This window comes from Chanodichthys erythropterus, chromosome 3 (assembly GCF_024489055.1).
Source record: "Chanodichthys erythropterus isolate Z2021 chromosome 3, ASM2448905v1, whole genome shotgun sequence".
NCBI lineage: Eukaryota > Metazoa > Chordata > Actinopteri > Cypriniformes > Xenocyprididae > Chanodichthys > Chanodichthys erythropterus.
The window spans coordinates 27,807,986-27,824,994 of NC_090223.1; the positions used below are offsets into that span (position 1 = coordinate 27,807,986).

Below are 17,009 nucleotides of genomic sequence, written 5' to 3' on the forward strand. Positions count from 1 at the left end.
GAAATGTGTATATATAATTACTATCTCTCTGTACTGAAAAAAGTATGTGTCAGAGAGAGAACTGCATTTTTAGCTCTAAGATTTATGTATTAAAACTGCATTAATAAAATAAACTTTAAGACAACATTTCAGAGTTCTTCATTTTTTTGCTATTTTGTTTGGTCTTATTTAATTTAATTTTGCTTAAGTGTAATGTTTATTTGTTTGTTTTAATTGAACAAATCTGTGAAATGAATTTAATTTAAATTAAACTCAAAACTGTTTGAAAACAAAGTTTGAAGTGCACTCCTGTATTTTAAAGTTTTGTTTCTAAAAGTGCCACACATTAAATAATTATAAGCAATAAACATTTTGTGAATTAAAAAAAATGTAATTTGTTGGATGTTAGATTTATTTTAAATTAGAACATTTTTGATAATGCTTAGTTTGTATAGGAAGATTAACAAAAGTATCCTTTTGAATTTGATAGTCATATAACTTTATTAAAAGAAACACCTTTTCTGTCTTGTATGAGAGTCTTATATTTCTTTGAATTCAAATAATTTAGACTTTGAAATTACCTTAAATTTGCAAACAGTATCTCTGTGTGTATAATAATGCAGTTTGTTTGTTCAGTTTATCAAAATGATGTAAGAAATGTTTCATGCAAAGATTCAGTTTTAGCCATACAAAATGAGAAAGTGTTTTATTGCTACATGATGCGTTGGCCTAGTAAACATAGTTTACGTATAAACTATGCACATTTTTCGTTCATTCTACAGCATACATAACATGTGGGATCAAGATATACTTCTAGAAATGTGACCACACATGTTGATTCTTGTTTGAATGATCTTGACGAAATAGATGACCATGTGAAAAACGATATGTGAACGATGCTTTATGCAGGTCGAAAATGAGCAGGTATTGGGAAATATATAAATATATAATATCAGACTTTTCCATAGCCTACTCAGGGCATGTTCAATCACATTTGCAATCTTTTAGATAGCCTATGTAGACTTTGTTACTCCAGTCAGTCAAATTATGTGACTTTTGCCAAGAATATGAAATGGCACGTGACGGCTCGCTTGTCTAGATTCTTTGAGTATGAAAGAATAAATTATTTACATTCGTATAGCCTAGATACTCACAATAGAACGAAATCGTTTATTTAAAATTATTGCCACGCTTTTTATTGCGCGTTTTATGACCAGAACATGATGGAAACTATTAATTTGCTAATCTTTATGATATACAGCACGGTAAATCCATAGGCTACTTTAATAACAAGCTGTGTTCGGCACCGAAAGCAATGCAAATCTTAACAAAATCCTTATTAAGCCGTGCTGAGTCAGGTGCACTGCGTTGTGGCACATATAGCATGGATGCTCGGTTCTGTATAAGAGACAGTTTCTGTTCCGTTACACACACCCCATTTCCTCGTCAACGTGCTGCTCTCCTCTTCTCGACCAACCCCCTCCGTTCCTCCGGGGTGGGCGGTACAGTGACTGTGCGCGCCGCCTCTTTCACGGCGCTGTAGTACTCTCGAGTAGCCCGGTGACTTTATGAATGAAGGCAGGTCTCCCCCTCACCGCCTGCGAGAAGCTGAAGCCACAGCGCGGCGCGCGTAAAGGGGAGTGATCCTGAGAAGCACGAGCGTTTGCTTCTGCTGCACTGCAGGGAGCAATCTAAAGGCAGATCCTCACATTGGACATCATTACTTCGACGTGGCTCCAATAAATGCGCTTGTTAACGCGGAATACAGTTGCATGAACAAGCAGCTAAAGGCTATGCGCGTTGATCTGTCATTGCATTTATATAACAGCGGGCACAGCTGTACATTATAATGTAGTTTCAAAGGGAAGGATGGTATTAGTGTATGAGTTCATCAAATAAAACTGATACTTTACCTTTTTTGTGGTTTTTAGGTAGGCTGATTTTGTGGAACTATATAAAACGCAATTTTTACATGCACTTCTTTGTTTTAATGCAGTTTTTGCAATAACATGCTTACGACACACTACGCCACATGCTGACATGGATGCTTATCCGGCTCCTATATGTTACCTATAGTTTTCTAGCACATTCTGCGCATGCCCATGTGACTGCGATTCATTGTGGGCGTTGGCAGTGGAAGATGGCTGAACGTACACATGGTTGAGATGAAAATCCAGGCCCTCGTTATTCTGAACTATAATTTCCTGCTGGTTTTGTAGTCTGGTGTGATAAGAGAATCAAATGAACATATATGTGTTGCTTCGCCTAAACATCATGGTGTGCCTGTGCGCATTGGAGATATTAGGAATATAGCGTAGTTAACCATACATTAAACAAAAGAGCTCGTCTAGTTAAGAGGCGGGTATGTATTTTTTAGTGTATTATTGTATGCGCTTCGTGATTCACATTTAAAGCATTTGTGTTTATTTTATAAAGATTTTCTCATTTTTGTCTTGATTTAGTTAAACAGTTATTTGTAATATTAAAGCCGTCTGGTAAAAAAGCATGTTTTTGTTTTTTTTAACAATCACTTATTCATGCATTATGTGACCGAATATTACCCAAAATAATCCTGGCTCCTGTGTACCCTTGATAGTGTTGTTTTCGTCAAGTAGGCAAGTTGTCTCGTATGTAAAACATTAAGAATTATGCAGTTAATTAATTTTTTTATTATTTATTTGAGATTTTTACCACTTTAAAAACCCACATGGTGTATAATTAAATATGAGCCATTAAAATATAGACTGAGAGAGCTGCTTTTCAAGTTTATTTTTCCGCCACTGCGAGCGAGTGGCAGTAAATGAAACGGCATGAGACAGAGAAACTTAAAAAAAAAAATCAATTAACAAATGTGATTATTTGATTAAATTGAGCATGTGTATTTTCTGAAAGCAGCTCAAAGGTGACTTTTGAGGCTCAACTGGCGTGTTTTGAAGTGCAACCTGCCATTTCATTTCTTCCTGTGCACTTGGTCTCATGAAATGGCGCACATGCATGCAGAGGGAAGCTTAATTTTATACAGATTTTTTTTTTTTTAGGTAAACAAAATTCAACACTGTAACGTCAGGATGATTTATATCTTTGATTAGCTTACAAAATCGATTAACTTACAGAAGTCCTACAGACATATGTATTTACAGCCTGTTAAGATGTTTGTCAGATTATGTCTCGTTAAGCGTCAGTCTTCTTAATACGTTTTGATATCGTGTGATTGTTCTTTATAAAATAACTTTGTATGTGAATCTAATAATAATAGCACAAATGCATTTGGCTATAATGAGCTCAGTGCATGTGTCCTCATTCAGTTTGTAGTCAGTCATGCTGTCCCGTGTTCTACTCCTGAGTCACAAAATGGAGGCGCGCAACGCTTCCATCTTCTCCACGCTGAGTAGGGCACAGCAGAGCAAAGCGTGAACTTTGACCCACACTAAGGGCATATCTCCTTTGTAAACTAAATAGATCCCGGAGTTGTTACTCTCTACAGTTGTTTCTTACGTACCACCCACCAAACCAACCCCACCCCACCCTATGGTGAAATGCCTATACATATGGAATTTTTAGAAAGACGCAAACAGGCTTGAACGGATTTACTCTGAATAGCCTATGCTATACGCACTATTTACGTAAATATCGTACAAGTTGAGTAACGATTAGTTGCTACAATTATGTTAATGTGTTCAACTAATAAAACATTTAGACAATGTCTAAAGTTATTGCTGATGAATTATGATTCAGACAACGCCCCTTTTCAACAAGACTCTTTACTTGCCTGAGGGCTTGTTCTGTGCTAAATTCTTTTAATATTTTGATTTCCAAGCTTGTCTATTTCAGTGCACCAAATATTAAAAAGATTTTAATATTTGCTGTTTTATGTCCTGTAACCCCCCCCCCCCCCCTTAAAAAAAAAAAAAAAAGCTGCCATACCTCAGCATAATCTGCAGCCTCTTTGAAAAGTTCAATTGTTTGCTAGTAACCCCAGTCCCTTGCCCTGCCCTGGCCTACGGATCTTTTTAAAGTCCCGGCCAATGCATTCCCCATCCACATTGGGGTCAAAGGTTGAGATGCAAGGTTGAGAACTACTTGCAGACAAAACTCTTTGTCGATGAGATGAAATCTCTCTCTCTCTCTCTCTCTCTCTCTCTCTCTCTCTCTCTCTCTCTCTCTCTCTCTCTCTCTCTCTCTCTCTCTCTCTCTCTCTCTCTCTCTCTCTCTCTCTCTCTCTCTCTCTCTCTCCATTCCCCATGGTTCCTCTTCTCACTCAGATGGCCAGGGGAGGGAGAAAGAGGATGACGGATGAGAGGGAGGGGTGTTTCACATGATAATGTGCAGGAAAGGACCTCAGGTTCTCTTCGCTTCACCCCCACCGGCTGCCGTTTCAGAGGCATTGCATTCCTCAGCTGAGCATGTCGCTCCCTGCATACTTTGACATGCTTAAAAATTAGCAGTCGAAAGCAGAGTGGTTTCCCTGTACTATAATCTATACTTTTAGACCAAAGTAAAAAATAATTTTAATTCTAAATTCTAAATGCGTTTTCGAATTATTTGCAATTACTTTCAATGATGTATTTGCCTAATGTTTCTGAATTTTGTATATATTTTTAAATTATTGTTCAACAGTTTGTTATATCAAGATAATTTGCACAATTGTATTTTATTTTTTTGTTTTCCACTAGCAATCTAATGCTTTTTGCTTTTTACAATATGTGCATTCATAATTAATTTAAACTATTTTTACTTTTTAATTGCAATTCTCTACTTCTCTAAGAGTTCAACAACAGGATTTAGGCAAAAAAAAAAAAAAGAAAAAAGGATCTTATTAGAGCATGTCCCATAAACTAAGGATCTTCTGTTTGATTTCATTAGAGTCGCATATATAAGCTTCAAACTTTGCTAAAGTATTATACTGTTTATGTGTCATCACATTTAGTTTCTCTTTCTCTCTTTTTTTTTAAATCAATGTGTGACTTTCACATTTAGAGTATACACAGCGTGGTGTACATGGAGAATGGCATAATCTTGTGATGTTATTTCATTAATTTTATAAATCTAATAGCCAGACATTTGGCTGCTTTCTTACATCCTTGCAACTGTTTAGATGTCTGCGTGTCTGTGAAGGTTTGAACTTGCATCTTGCTTCTCAAATCTTTGTGTTTGTCAAAAAGACACTTTACAGTCACTGGCCAGTTTTGCATGGACTATGAAACATTTACTCTGATTTACTCTTACTGCTCTAATGCAGTCTAATGAGAGTCTATAATTTGTCTCCGATCAAATTTGCACAGTGCCAATGTCCTCTTCTCTACTGTTACATTTGAATGATTTGAATGGCAACAGATACATTTCTATTCTTAGTAATTGTGTCACCAAATTGTGTAGTTACAGTGTTGTCATTGTTTTCAGAGTGCATCTATTTGCATTTACCGATTTCTGAATTTATCTGTTCATAATGTGATGCGTTTTTGAATTATACACTTTCTCCTGCAGATGTTCATGATGTTAAGTTGTTTTTACAAGCTTTATATTCTCATCATAACTTCCTGATTTTAAAAATTAAAAAGCTTTTAGAGTATATATTTTTTATTTTTTGTGAGCAGTTATTTCATCAAGGAGTGGAAAAATTAAAATACATTTTCACAAAAATGACCAGTAACTTTATCTTCTCATAGTGTCTGAGGCTCAAGTCTCAGTTTTGATGGTTCAAGATGGACTGTGTCCACCACTGCCATGCTATTGGCCATCACCAATGTTCAATGGCAAGAGGCACCTTTTAGAGGCGGGAGATTTATTTTTATTGCTTTCATTGTTATACGACTGTATTGCTGGGGCCGGCAGTAAGCAATATATCGCCCCCCCTCACTCTCTTCTTCTGGTATGTTACGGGTTGCATCAGCATGTGTTGTTTGCTAAGCTTGGAGTGACCTTTCACCTCTCGGAGGAATAGGGCAAGGGGAAAAAAAGCAGAGCGGCGAGGGGGTGGGAAGGCCTATCAGGTAATGCAGAGCAGAAAGCTCCACAGGGAGGAGTGTAGAAAGAGGGAACGCGAAACAGAGTGAGAAGAAAGCAGGAAAAAGGGGGGATGGGACGTCTGTTATTTCTGGTAAAGTTGTCTCACCATTGCTGCTACTCTCTACACCACTTTGATTTATGGCTTAACCCTTGCTGTTTCATTCAACGCCTGGAACCACCGCATCTGGTCCCCTCGGGCGAGAGGGTATCTTCAATGGCGTCTCGCACCTTTAGCCTCTACACAGCCAACAAACTGAGATCTGATCCTTCGTTACGAAGATATTTTCATTGACTTGAGGAACCTCCACGTCCATCTAGATCTTAAACAGCTTACAACGTCCCTCCGTGGACTCGTTGTTACGCAAAGAGCGGGAAAGGGAGGTGTGTGGAACTTAGGATCCACCCCTTCCCCTCCCACACTTACCCGCCATTTTCAGTGTTGGCTGCAGAGGCCTTGCTGTACGAGGCTCCACTGGCAGTTTACTGCATGTCTGAAGTTCTGTTTCATGTCGTTCCTCTGTAAAACCACAGTGTATCATGTTGAAAAGGTTTAGCAATATATCATTTCAGTTATGGCTGTATACATTTTTACATGCAGTTTCATTATCTTAATAGCTGCATTCAGTGCTGTAGAATATTATTTTGTGCTTTCAGGAGAATGCAGGTTAGATTTTTTTTTTTTTTTTTAAACTTATTAGTACAATACAACAATTATATTAAGTAAAATGAGATTTGCTTATTGAAAGAATAAAAAATATTTGTTTTAGCTAAAAAAGAAATATTTAGCGCTGAAAAATTATTACTTTATTTTTAATATATTAAAAATATATTTTTAAGTGCTATAGCAAACATTTTTGCAAAACTCTAAGTATAAATTTAGTTGTGCTGAGTATAATAAAAGTGATTTATATTGAAGAAATATTATATTTTGTTTCTATGTTTTTATGGTAGCACTTTTTTTTACAGTACTGTTCCCCATGTACATACAATTCAATTATTACAATGACTACAATAACCGGGTAATAACTAGGTACTAACCCTAAACCTAACCTTAACCCCTACAGTTACCTTATATTACTCAGTATTTTCTTAGGTAAGTACACATACTGTGAAATAAGGCGCAACCACTTTTATAATATGTTAATATATTATTATTTGACTATAGAAAGAGTGTATTTTTGAAAAATATCTCATCGTTTTGTTTTAAAATGATTAAAACCTTTTATTTGTTTTAAATGTGGTTAATTTTTTTTAAGGAAGAAAATGGGTCCCTTCCTTCTGAAATGTTTTCCATAGTTTACCATAGCAATATTGTAAGAACCAAACATTATTTTTGCTTAGATTTTTGATAGTGGGTGCAGGACACTATAGTTCATTTATGTAAGTGAGGATAACAAAATAAAGTAAACTGTGACATATTATACCCAAAAATTCTTCATACAGTGGACTACCAGTAACATTGTAGGAACAAAAATTATTCAGACACTTTGACCTGACCATGTTTTGATTAAGTGTTATCTGACATAATTAAGATTAATTTTTTTCTGACACAATTTAACTCTGAGATCTTGTCATTTTATTACAATTTTTAAACTATAGTGAATAAACTGTAATAATGAATGAAATGTTCAAGGTGTCTGAATACATTTTGGCTTGACTGTATATAATTCGCAGTGTGACCAAATTAGGTCTTTAAAGCTCAAATTAGAGGTATCAAGTTTTTTTTTTTTTTTTAAATTCAATAAATTCTCCAAAAATAACTTAGTGTGTATAGCCACATAGTGTGTATAGAGCAACACTTTTAGAAAGAATCTGAAATGCCATTTCATATCAGATCCCTCTTACGCCCAAATGCAGTTCAATTACTATGCAGTTTGATATTTTGCTATATTTTGCAGGTAAGTTAGGTTGATTTACTGGCCTTTTATGTGTAGTTTTTTTCTCTAGATGCGTTGCAAAGCTCCAAAAAACCTTGACAACTCTTTAGTTTAACTGGCATCATATTTCATAATCTTATAATTCAGGTATCCATAATCAGCTGCGCTTTGTGTGTGTGTGTGAGAGAGGTGAATGAATGATGGAGGAGGGGTTAAGGATGTAAGTGATTCTTGTACATATTGTTTTTCTTTTTCCTCTTTCTTTCTCTCTCTCTGTGCTTATCTTCCCCCGTTTTTTTTTTTAAATCAACTTCACCTCTGATTGGCTGAGGTGGAAATGGCTGAAAGCAAGACAGGAAGTTGCTCGATGAGCGCTTTGACTTCTAAAGGGTGATTTTTGACTTCCTGTGTGCTTGGTTTCCTGTTGGACCGCTCACACTGTGGGCCTCGAATTGGTTAATTACTGTCAGATCACTACATCTTGTAGCTTTAAATGCCATAATTAAATGTCAATTATGACTTTGTTCTTGGACTTTGAAATGGAGACATTGACCTGAATGTTCACTACAAATCACATTAAACATGTTTTTGTCTGTTATGTAATCTCCGAAATTGTTAGTTTCAAAAAATAGTATTTCCCTGTATTTAGTTCAAACCCTCTTGCATGACTTCTTCATTTCTCCCACCTCTTTCCTCCAACTAGTGTTCTGTTTTAAAAAAAAAAAAAATTCCCACACACACAGTTGACAGAAAAGGATTCCCAGTGTCTAAAGCTTTTAAGATGATTGCATGGTAAAGCTTGTAGAGCAGACACAATTCAGTTTTTTTAATACAGTGTGTCCGTTGAGACTAAATGGAGAGCAATGTTTTGGGAAGCACGTTTATTATCCTCGACAACATGCATTTGTCTTCCAGATTTGTGTCTTTTCTTCTTTTTTGACAGGCCTACGCTCATCAAAAGTGGTTTGGAGGATTTTAGCGCCTTTCATACAGACATACGTTTGCATGCACCTGTGTAGAGCTGACGGTGTAGGAGTCTGCCTGTGTGTTTAATGTCACTGTGACACATTTGTTCCCTGCACTTTTTTTTTAAACAAATGTTTTGTTAGTGTATTGTGAGTGTTTCATGCACGGAAGGAGCAGATTTGCTTATTACTTTATAATTTTTTATAAAGACCTTTTAGAAACCACTGTAAATTCTGTTTAGGTTTTGATTTATAAGCAAACTAACCCTAAGGCGCATGTAAGAGATAGTTGGCAAGTAATGTTACGTGAGTTTAGTGTGTGTGTGTTTGATTAGTCTAGGCTTTTAGAGCGTGTTTGTGAATATAAGATGCGTCTCTATTTGAAGCCCTGCTGATTCCTCCAAGCCAGCTGAGACTGGCCCATCATGCATCTGGATATGCTGGAGGTCTTGCTAATGTTTAGCAGTGACTGTGGTGGAGGTGCACCAACTTTATATGTGTTTGTGGCTTTACTTGGCTATAGTTGTTAACTAAACAAAACAAAAAGGTGTAATACATTTAATACATGAGTTCACATATACTAAAAGTATATATAGCCTATATTTAACAATAACATACTGTAATATTTTAGCAATATATATAATCAGATATAAATTAATTTCACTACCATTCAAACATTTGGGGTCTGTTCATTTATTTGTGAAGCTGAATTTTCAGCATCATTACTCCAGTCTTCAGTGTCACGTGATCCTTCTGATTTAATGCTTATGAAACATTTATCATTCTCAATGTTGAAAATGTTGCTGCTTAATACTTTTATGGAAACCATGATACATTTTTTTCATGATTTTTAAAAAAAATTTTTTTTTATTTGCAATAGGAATGTTTTGTAACACTATAAATGTCTTTACTTATTTTATGATCAATTTAATGCATCCTTGTTAAAAAAAAAAAAGTATTCATTTCTTAAAATAAAAAATTAAACTGATCTTAAACTTAATAGGAGTGTATGGTATGGCCTCATTTAGATGAAGTAAACGTATGTGTGTGTGTGTGTGTGTGTGTGTGTGTGTGTGTGTGTGTGTGTTTAAGCATGTTTGCATGGTGTGTGGAGGAACTGAATGTGCTTAACTGTGTCAGGACGTATAGTTCTTTTCCCTTTAATGTGTGTTTTTTGTTTTTTTTTTTTTTTGGCTCATGTGATGCTGTGTGTGTGTGTGTGTGTGTGTGTGTGTGTGTGTGTGTGTGTGTGTGTGTGTGTGTGTGTGTGTGTGTGTGTGTGTGTGTGTGTGTGTGTGTGTGTGTGTGTGTGTGTGTGTGTGTGTGTGTGTGTGTGTTACGGATGGAGTTTTGCTAGACGCTCCAGCTAGTATGAATATCTCTTTACTAAAAGACCAAAAATTTGTGGATCATTTTATGATTATTATAACAATTATGTACGATTATTTATTGATTAAACGCATAAATCATTCCAAACTCCTGCTATAGTCTCTGGTGAATCTTATCTCAAGCCATATAGTCATATCTATGCTTTTGCTTTCACGTTTACAAGTTGAACATGGGAGTAAACTTCAGTAACGCACCACTGAGCCGATCCTATAGGACGGATACCGACCCTCACCCTAACGCACACACCCCCTCCCCCAATGCTATTCGCTTGCCTATAGGGCCCTCACCTTTGACCCTTGTAGGGGGTGAATCTCTTCATTTTTGTTTTCTTTCAATCTTTTCTCCTCTTGTTCGTTTCTGTTATTGTTATTTGGTATTTTAATTGGCATTTTTATCGTCTTTGTAGTGCTGTGTGATTGAACTTTCTATGTTTCAGTGTGTGTTGAGATTCCCGTTTTAACTGAAGCCAAATCTAAACATAGATTTTATTTGCCACACCATAAAATACAGAGAAATCCCATGCAACTCTTTCTGGAGAATTTGAGCATGTTAACAGATTTGTGGTTGGTGTCCCATCATCCACTGCTCCATGGTCGGACGTAACGCCTGCAGCGTTACAGGTCAATTCAGAAATGCAAAGTTTAAGCATGTTTTCGTCTTTAAACAATAGAAAAAAAGACCAAAAGGGGTGTCAGTCCTCTTCGCCTCTTTCATGTGGCCAGGATTTCCCTGCCGTTGACCAATCAGAGTGGTCAGAGACTTGGTGGGACGTGACATGATGTGTTTAAATGGATTCAAAGGTGCCAAACAAGAGGGATGTTTTTCATCAGTGGGGGTGGGGATGAAAAACTGTGTTGCGGGTGTGTGGTGAGTGTGGGTGGGATGCGGATGCGTCGGGTTGGGGGATGGGTTTGGGAACAAAGTGATTGATCAGTGGGAGAGCGAACAGATTGGTGGTGTTTGTGTGGCCTTTGCCTTTTGTTAACATTTGTTGTACCTTTGGGTGCTTAACTGCTCTCAATTTACTTGAAACTCACTGGAAGACATGTTGCATTCATCCTGAATTGTGAATGATCTTGAAAGCCGCCGCCACCACCACCGCCACCAACAACAACAACAAAAATAAGTACATACTCTAATATCTTAAACAAGGCCTCCAAATTCTACATGGCCGTTTTCAAAACTGGACAGTACGTGGTTTTGTTTGGTTTCGTTTGGCCTGGCCACGCTCGCATTGCTGATCTGTGTGGCGTGAAACACCCCGGCTGGATTCTTTGTTCCCTGATTGGCTGTTTTGTCCGCCATTTGCATTAAGGGAGGAAGAAAGTGAGCATACGCCGCCATTTTCTCTGCTGGTCAACCGGTGGGCGTCAGCCTTGCGGAGTTCAGAGGTCTTTAGGGTTTCTGATCTCAGTCACCAGAGCAGAGTTGCACGCCCCTCCCAAATGACCCCTGGCACCCATTTCCCTCCTTGATCCTACATGCATGCATTGCATCAGAAGTTTGCTGCTACGCCCCCTAGAGGTTCCAGAGTGCTGCAGCTGTGTGTAGGTTATCTGGATGACCGTCTCCTCTTAACCATGCCATAGTTATGGTGATGGAGCAAAGCCATGCTGCTGGACTTTATAGTTGATTCACTTTTTATTTATTTATTTATTTATTTTTTTAATCTCTCTGCATCTTTTTATTGCATTGCTTTCATTGCTTGATCTTCTTTTTCTCTCTTTCTTGACCAATGATTTTGGAAGCTTCCGGGGCAGCTGGCATTAAACTACATCAGTGTCTAGTTTCAATATACCCATTCAGTCTCTCTCTCGTCTACCCATTCCACCTCGCTTCCACAAACGTCGAGCAGGAGAGATGCTCCCAAGCATCTTCACAACGTTTAATCTATAAACTATAACTATAAATTATATGAGATTCCAGATCACTTATGATATTTTCATTGATCTCACATCATGTTCTGTCCTCGGTTTCGAGACCATCATACACAGTGTCAATCCAGGAAAGTCTTTCTAGAAATATGACAATGACTCTAGTATTAACACTTTTTTTTTTTTCTTCTAAACTTGAACATGTGCTACACCATGTCCAATTTTTAGACTGATCCACAACAAATATTTATGTTTACATTTACATGAATTTATTTACTTGATTATAATGAACCAAAGTCACTTATTTTTATGCATTTTAGCTTCTTGGTTTAATTTAAAAATGCAGTATACCTATATGCTTGCATAAAAATACATACAATGACCTTTTCTGTAATGACCACATGTTTTTGTATTTTTTAGTTTAGTTGACTAAGGATTTTTTTTTTTTTATCTGGTGCAACTCTCCAAAAACTTACACTTGCGTTCAATGTGTAAGAAAAAGTTTTCACATCACAACAAATCTTTGTTTTAAATTACATTTTAAAATTTATATGAATCCAATATGATACTAAGTGTTTTATATGTTCTTCCTTATAAAATATTTTTCCTTTTCTTTGATTGATGCATCTAAAGTTGTTAAATACCTTCAAATTAAAAAACTGATTTTTTTTTAAGCACATAATTTGCAATTTTAAAAGAAGAACTTGATTCATATCTGCTCACTCTTATGGCATGTGAAAGGATAAAAGTATTAATGTCCGAGCTAAAATTAAGTACCATTTATGATGGAAGTTACTGTTCAGATGGATTTATCCCTGTTCTGACTTTGACTTTCACCTTTCCATGCGTCTCTTGCCACATCATTTAGATGTAGACAAGACCAGGACCGTTCTGAATACTAGCCGCCAGCGTAAATCAGAATTTGGATGACGATGAATCGACGGATGTCATTAGTGTAATTAGTTTTTATGCGATTGTGGGTGTGAAATTTGAGTAGTTTTTGTTGAAAATGTCTGTGGCTGCAACCGCTCCTGTCAATTTGTATTGAATATAATGACGGCCATTGTTTCATCAAGCAATGTTTGTGAGGGGAACCTTTTCTAAACCTTGTTTCTCTTCATTTCTCCCTCTACAGGACCAGAAAACTTCAGATCAGAAACATTCCGCCACACCTACAGTGGGAGGTGAGTCTGGGTGTGTCCGTGTCTGTTCTGACAGTGAGACATTTTCAGTTTTTCTTGATGCTCTTCACCCAAATGTTCTACTGAAGAGCAAGGGTAGCTCTTAAGGAGGTTTTTCCAGACAGATTAAAGCCTAATCCTCGAATAAATTATTGTGTGCTTTATGATTCTTCTCCATTCATAGTTTCAGACAGTATCCTAAGTTTGGCCTAAATAGCACCACGAACAACGTAAAATGTCAAGTCGTTTGTGCAACACTTACGTCACCAAACAAAATTTCAGATAATCTCGCTGCAAACCAGTGCTTCTGTTTTGTGCTGTTCGGGATGCTAAAACAAATCGTTTTAATAGGTGAAAAATGTAGTTCAGTTTGACAAATGTAAAGTTTATATGTAAAGTTATATGGAGAAATTAATCCTGTTATCAAAATACATACACTCTAAAAAATGCTGGGTTAAAAAACAACCCAAGTTGGGTTGAAAATGGACAAACCCAGCGATTGGGTTGTTTTAACCCAGCGGTTGGGTTAAATGTTTGCCCAACCTGCTGGGTAGTTTTATTTAAACCAACTATTATTTAAAAATTGCTATATGGCTAGCTTAAAATGAACCCAAAATAGTTGGGAAATTAAAAACCAGATGCAATTAGAGACAACAATAATAGACAAAAGGTGAATGTTTATTAATAAGCTTTAATGTTTTATTAATATAAATTTAATAGTTTATTAATATAAATTTATTAATAAGCAATTTAATAAATGTTTATTGTTTAATAATTATTCACTGAACATGTTGAAATGTTCATTTCCAACATGCTTTGGGTTAATTTTAATTAAGCAATACAGTAATTTTTAAAAAATAGTTGAGTTCAATAAAACTACCCAGCAGGTTGGGCAAACATTTAACCCTACCGCTGGGTTAAAACAACCCAATTGCTGGGTTTGTCCATTTTCAACCCAACTTGGGTTGTTTTTAACCCAGCATTTTTTAGATTTAAACTTGTCCTAAACTAAATTAACAGGTACTCTCTGAGTTACTAAAAAGTTTACACTTGTTGTGGAAGATTAAGCTACATATTGTGTACTTATACCTGTCTCTGCACATTCTGTCGGAATACAAGAAAGTATTTTACTTGAGAAGGTAAATGACTTAAGATTGTTTTCTGAAAAAATTAAGTGAGTTTTCTGCCTAAAACAAAAAAATCGCTGTCTCTGCACATTCCATTGGAATATGAGAAAGTATTTCAGTATCAACAAAATGTCTGTATTTTTCTTCAGCCTCTTCCAAAAAGAAACCTGACAGAAACAATCAAGCAGCCTTTATAAGATGTAAATGTTTTAGTATTTATGTGGACAAAAATGCATTGTAAAATAAGCAGTTCTGTGTAATTCTTCACTTTAGCGCAAATTTCAGCAACGTTGTTGATTTAATCTGACTCCGAATAGCAAAGTTTGAACTTTCTCTACATGTTCTGGCAAGGGCAGTGCCCTGTGTTGGTTTAAACTCTTAAGTTTTATCCATGTCATTCAGGTTAGGTGATCTGTGTGTGATTATGTGATTACACCATCAACATACAGCGTCTGGGTATGTGACTGTGTGTGTGTGTGTGTGTGTGTGTGCGGGTGTGGCACGGTGCGTGAGTTCTCCGATGGTGGTTGTACTGCCTGACTGTTGTTCTTGTGGGGCGGGGTCTTTCTTGGCACGTCTCCAGCAGGCCCCGCTTCTGCCAGTCACTTGCACCAATGTCAGCCACTAGGAGGCGAAACCCCGGTGGCAAAAACCAGTCGCCAACTGGGTTTGGTGTAGTTCAGTTTGACAGATGTACAGTTCTGTGTGGAACTTAAGCCTGTTATTATCATACACAAAATAACATACTTGATTGTTTTAGTTTGGGACAAGACAAGTTTGAGAATTCTGGGAGGTCCTGATGAATGAAAAAACGTTTTAAATTACAGATGGCTTGTTCTCTTGGCTACTCTGTTAAAAATAAAGGATACAGAAGGAGTTTTTCCACAGAGATGCCATTGAAGAAACCGTTTTGGTTCCCCAAAGAAACTCTATGAATAGTTCTTAAAAGAAACATTCTTTTATTAGTGTGAAGAACTTTTTAATAATCTAAAGATGTCAATAAAGAACCTTTTGTTTTTAAGAATGTAGCTTTATTAAACAAGCTATACACTACTTAGAAAAAAAGAGCTGATGTAGGGTATTTGAGTTTCAAAATCTTCAGTGAAACCAATAAGTTGGGGCCTTCCTGAAAAGCATTACAAATAACTATTTAAAAAAAAAAAAAAATCAAGATACATTTACCTGAAGGAAAGTGACTTAAGATATGTAGTTTTGTTTTCTGAAAATTGTGCGGTGAGAAAAATAATCTTGTTTTCTCTTTGAATTATCTTTATTTTTCTTAGCCCATTGACAGATAATTTTCTTGTTTTAAGCATAAACTGAAAAATGAAAGCATTCAACCAGAAATGTAAATTTCTGTCATTTATTACTCACCCTCATGTCGTTCTCGTTCCAAACCTGTAAGACCTTTGTTCATTTTCAGAACACAAATTAAGATATTTTTGATCAAATCCGAGAGATCGCTGACTTGTCCATAGACAGCAATTTAATCACCGCTTTCAAGGTCCAGAAAGGTACTAAAGATATCGTTAACACTGTTGATGTGACTGCAGTGGTTAAACCTGAATTTTATCAAGTGATGAGAATACTTTTTCTTGTAAGAGAATGACTCAGAAGAGAAGACATTGTTGAATAAAGTAATTATTTTTGTTTTGTTTTTGCGGACAAAAAGTATTCTCGACGATTCATAACATTAAGATTGAACCACTGCAGTCATGTTGACTGTTTTAACGATGTCTTTAGTACCTTTCTGGACCTTGAAAGTGTTGATTATATTGCTGTCTATGGACAAGTCATATGCCTCGCAGATTTCATCAAAAATATCTTAATTTGTGTTCATGAGGGTGAGTAATTAATGACAGAAATTTAATTTTAAAATCTTAGGTCTTGTTTTCTGCAAAAATGTTACAATTAAGTAATTTTGCTTCCAAAATAAATGTTTTGATTTTAAGAATATTTAAATATTTTTACCGGAAAACAAGTCTTTGTAGTGCATGTGCTTTTCTTTTTCTTGTGTTTATTTTGTTCTCTTTTATCCATTGTAGGTTCTTGATGGTCTGCTTGCCCAGTATGGAACTGTTGAGAACTGTGAACAAGGTAAATGAATGCCTTGAGTGTCATTTGTTTTGAATTATAGACATTGATTACTAATGAAATAATACAATAATTTGTATTGCTGTGACAGACTTGTTCATACTGAAGAAAGATTCATACTGAACACTTGGAAATGTTGTTAATTCTTTTACAGTATCAGTAAGTAATTTACACTATGTTTCTTCTTATTTTTTCCTCACAGTGAATACAGACAGTGAGACTGCAGTTGTGAACGTCACATATGGGACACGGGAGCAGGCTAGACAGTGAGTGGACTTTGCCCTGCAACCTTAATTTAAAGCTGAAGTGTGTAATTTTTCCACTAGTATCTTAAAATTGAATTCATAGATTTCCTCGTCTGCCACTGGTCAGACAAACAGATAGCCCCTCCCCAAACTCACAGCATTGGTTGTGAAAATGTCACTGTGCTGGGTTGCTGCTTTTGAAAGCACCAGTGTTTTAAATTTTTAGTATAAAAAAACCCCCAAAAACCTACACATGTCTGTGTGCATTTTAG

The 17,009-nt window shown here is 36.2% G+C and overlaps 1 protein-coding gene across 3 annotated transcripts in view; it reads left to right on the top strand.

The window, feature by feature from the left end:
* The window catches only part of igf2bp1 (insulin-like growth factor 2 mRNA binding protein 1), a 38,217-nt gene that overhangs the window by 12,237 nt on the left and 8,971 nt on the right, over window positions 1-17,009 (top strand). For all 3 annotated transcript variants that reach the window (XM_067372630.1, XM_067372638.1, XM_067372643.1), the window contains exons 3-5: window positions 13,226-13,274; window positions 16,444-16,495; window positions 16,695-16,758. In XM_067372630.1, the coding sequence (XP_067228731.1) occupies window positions 13,226-13,274; window positions 16,444-16,495; window positions 16,695-16,758 (165 nt within the window). The remainder of the gene's footprint in view (window positions 1-13,225; window positions 13,275-16,443; window positions 16,496-16,694; window positions 16,759-17,009) is intronic.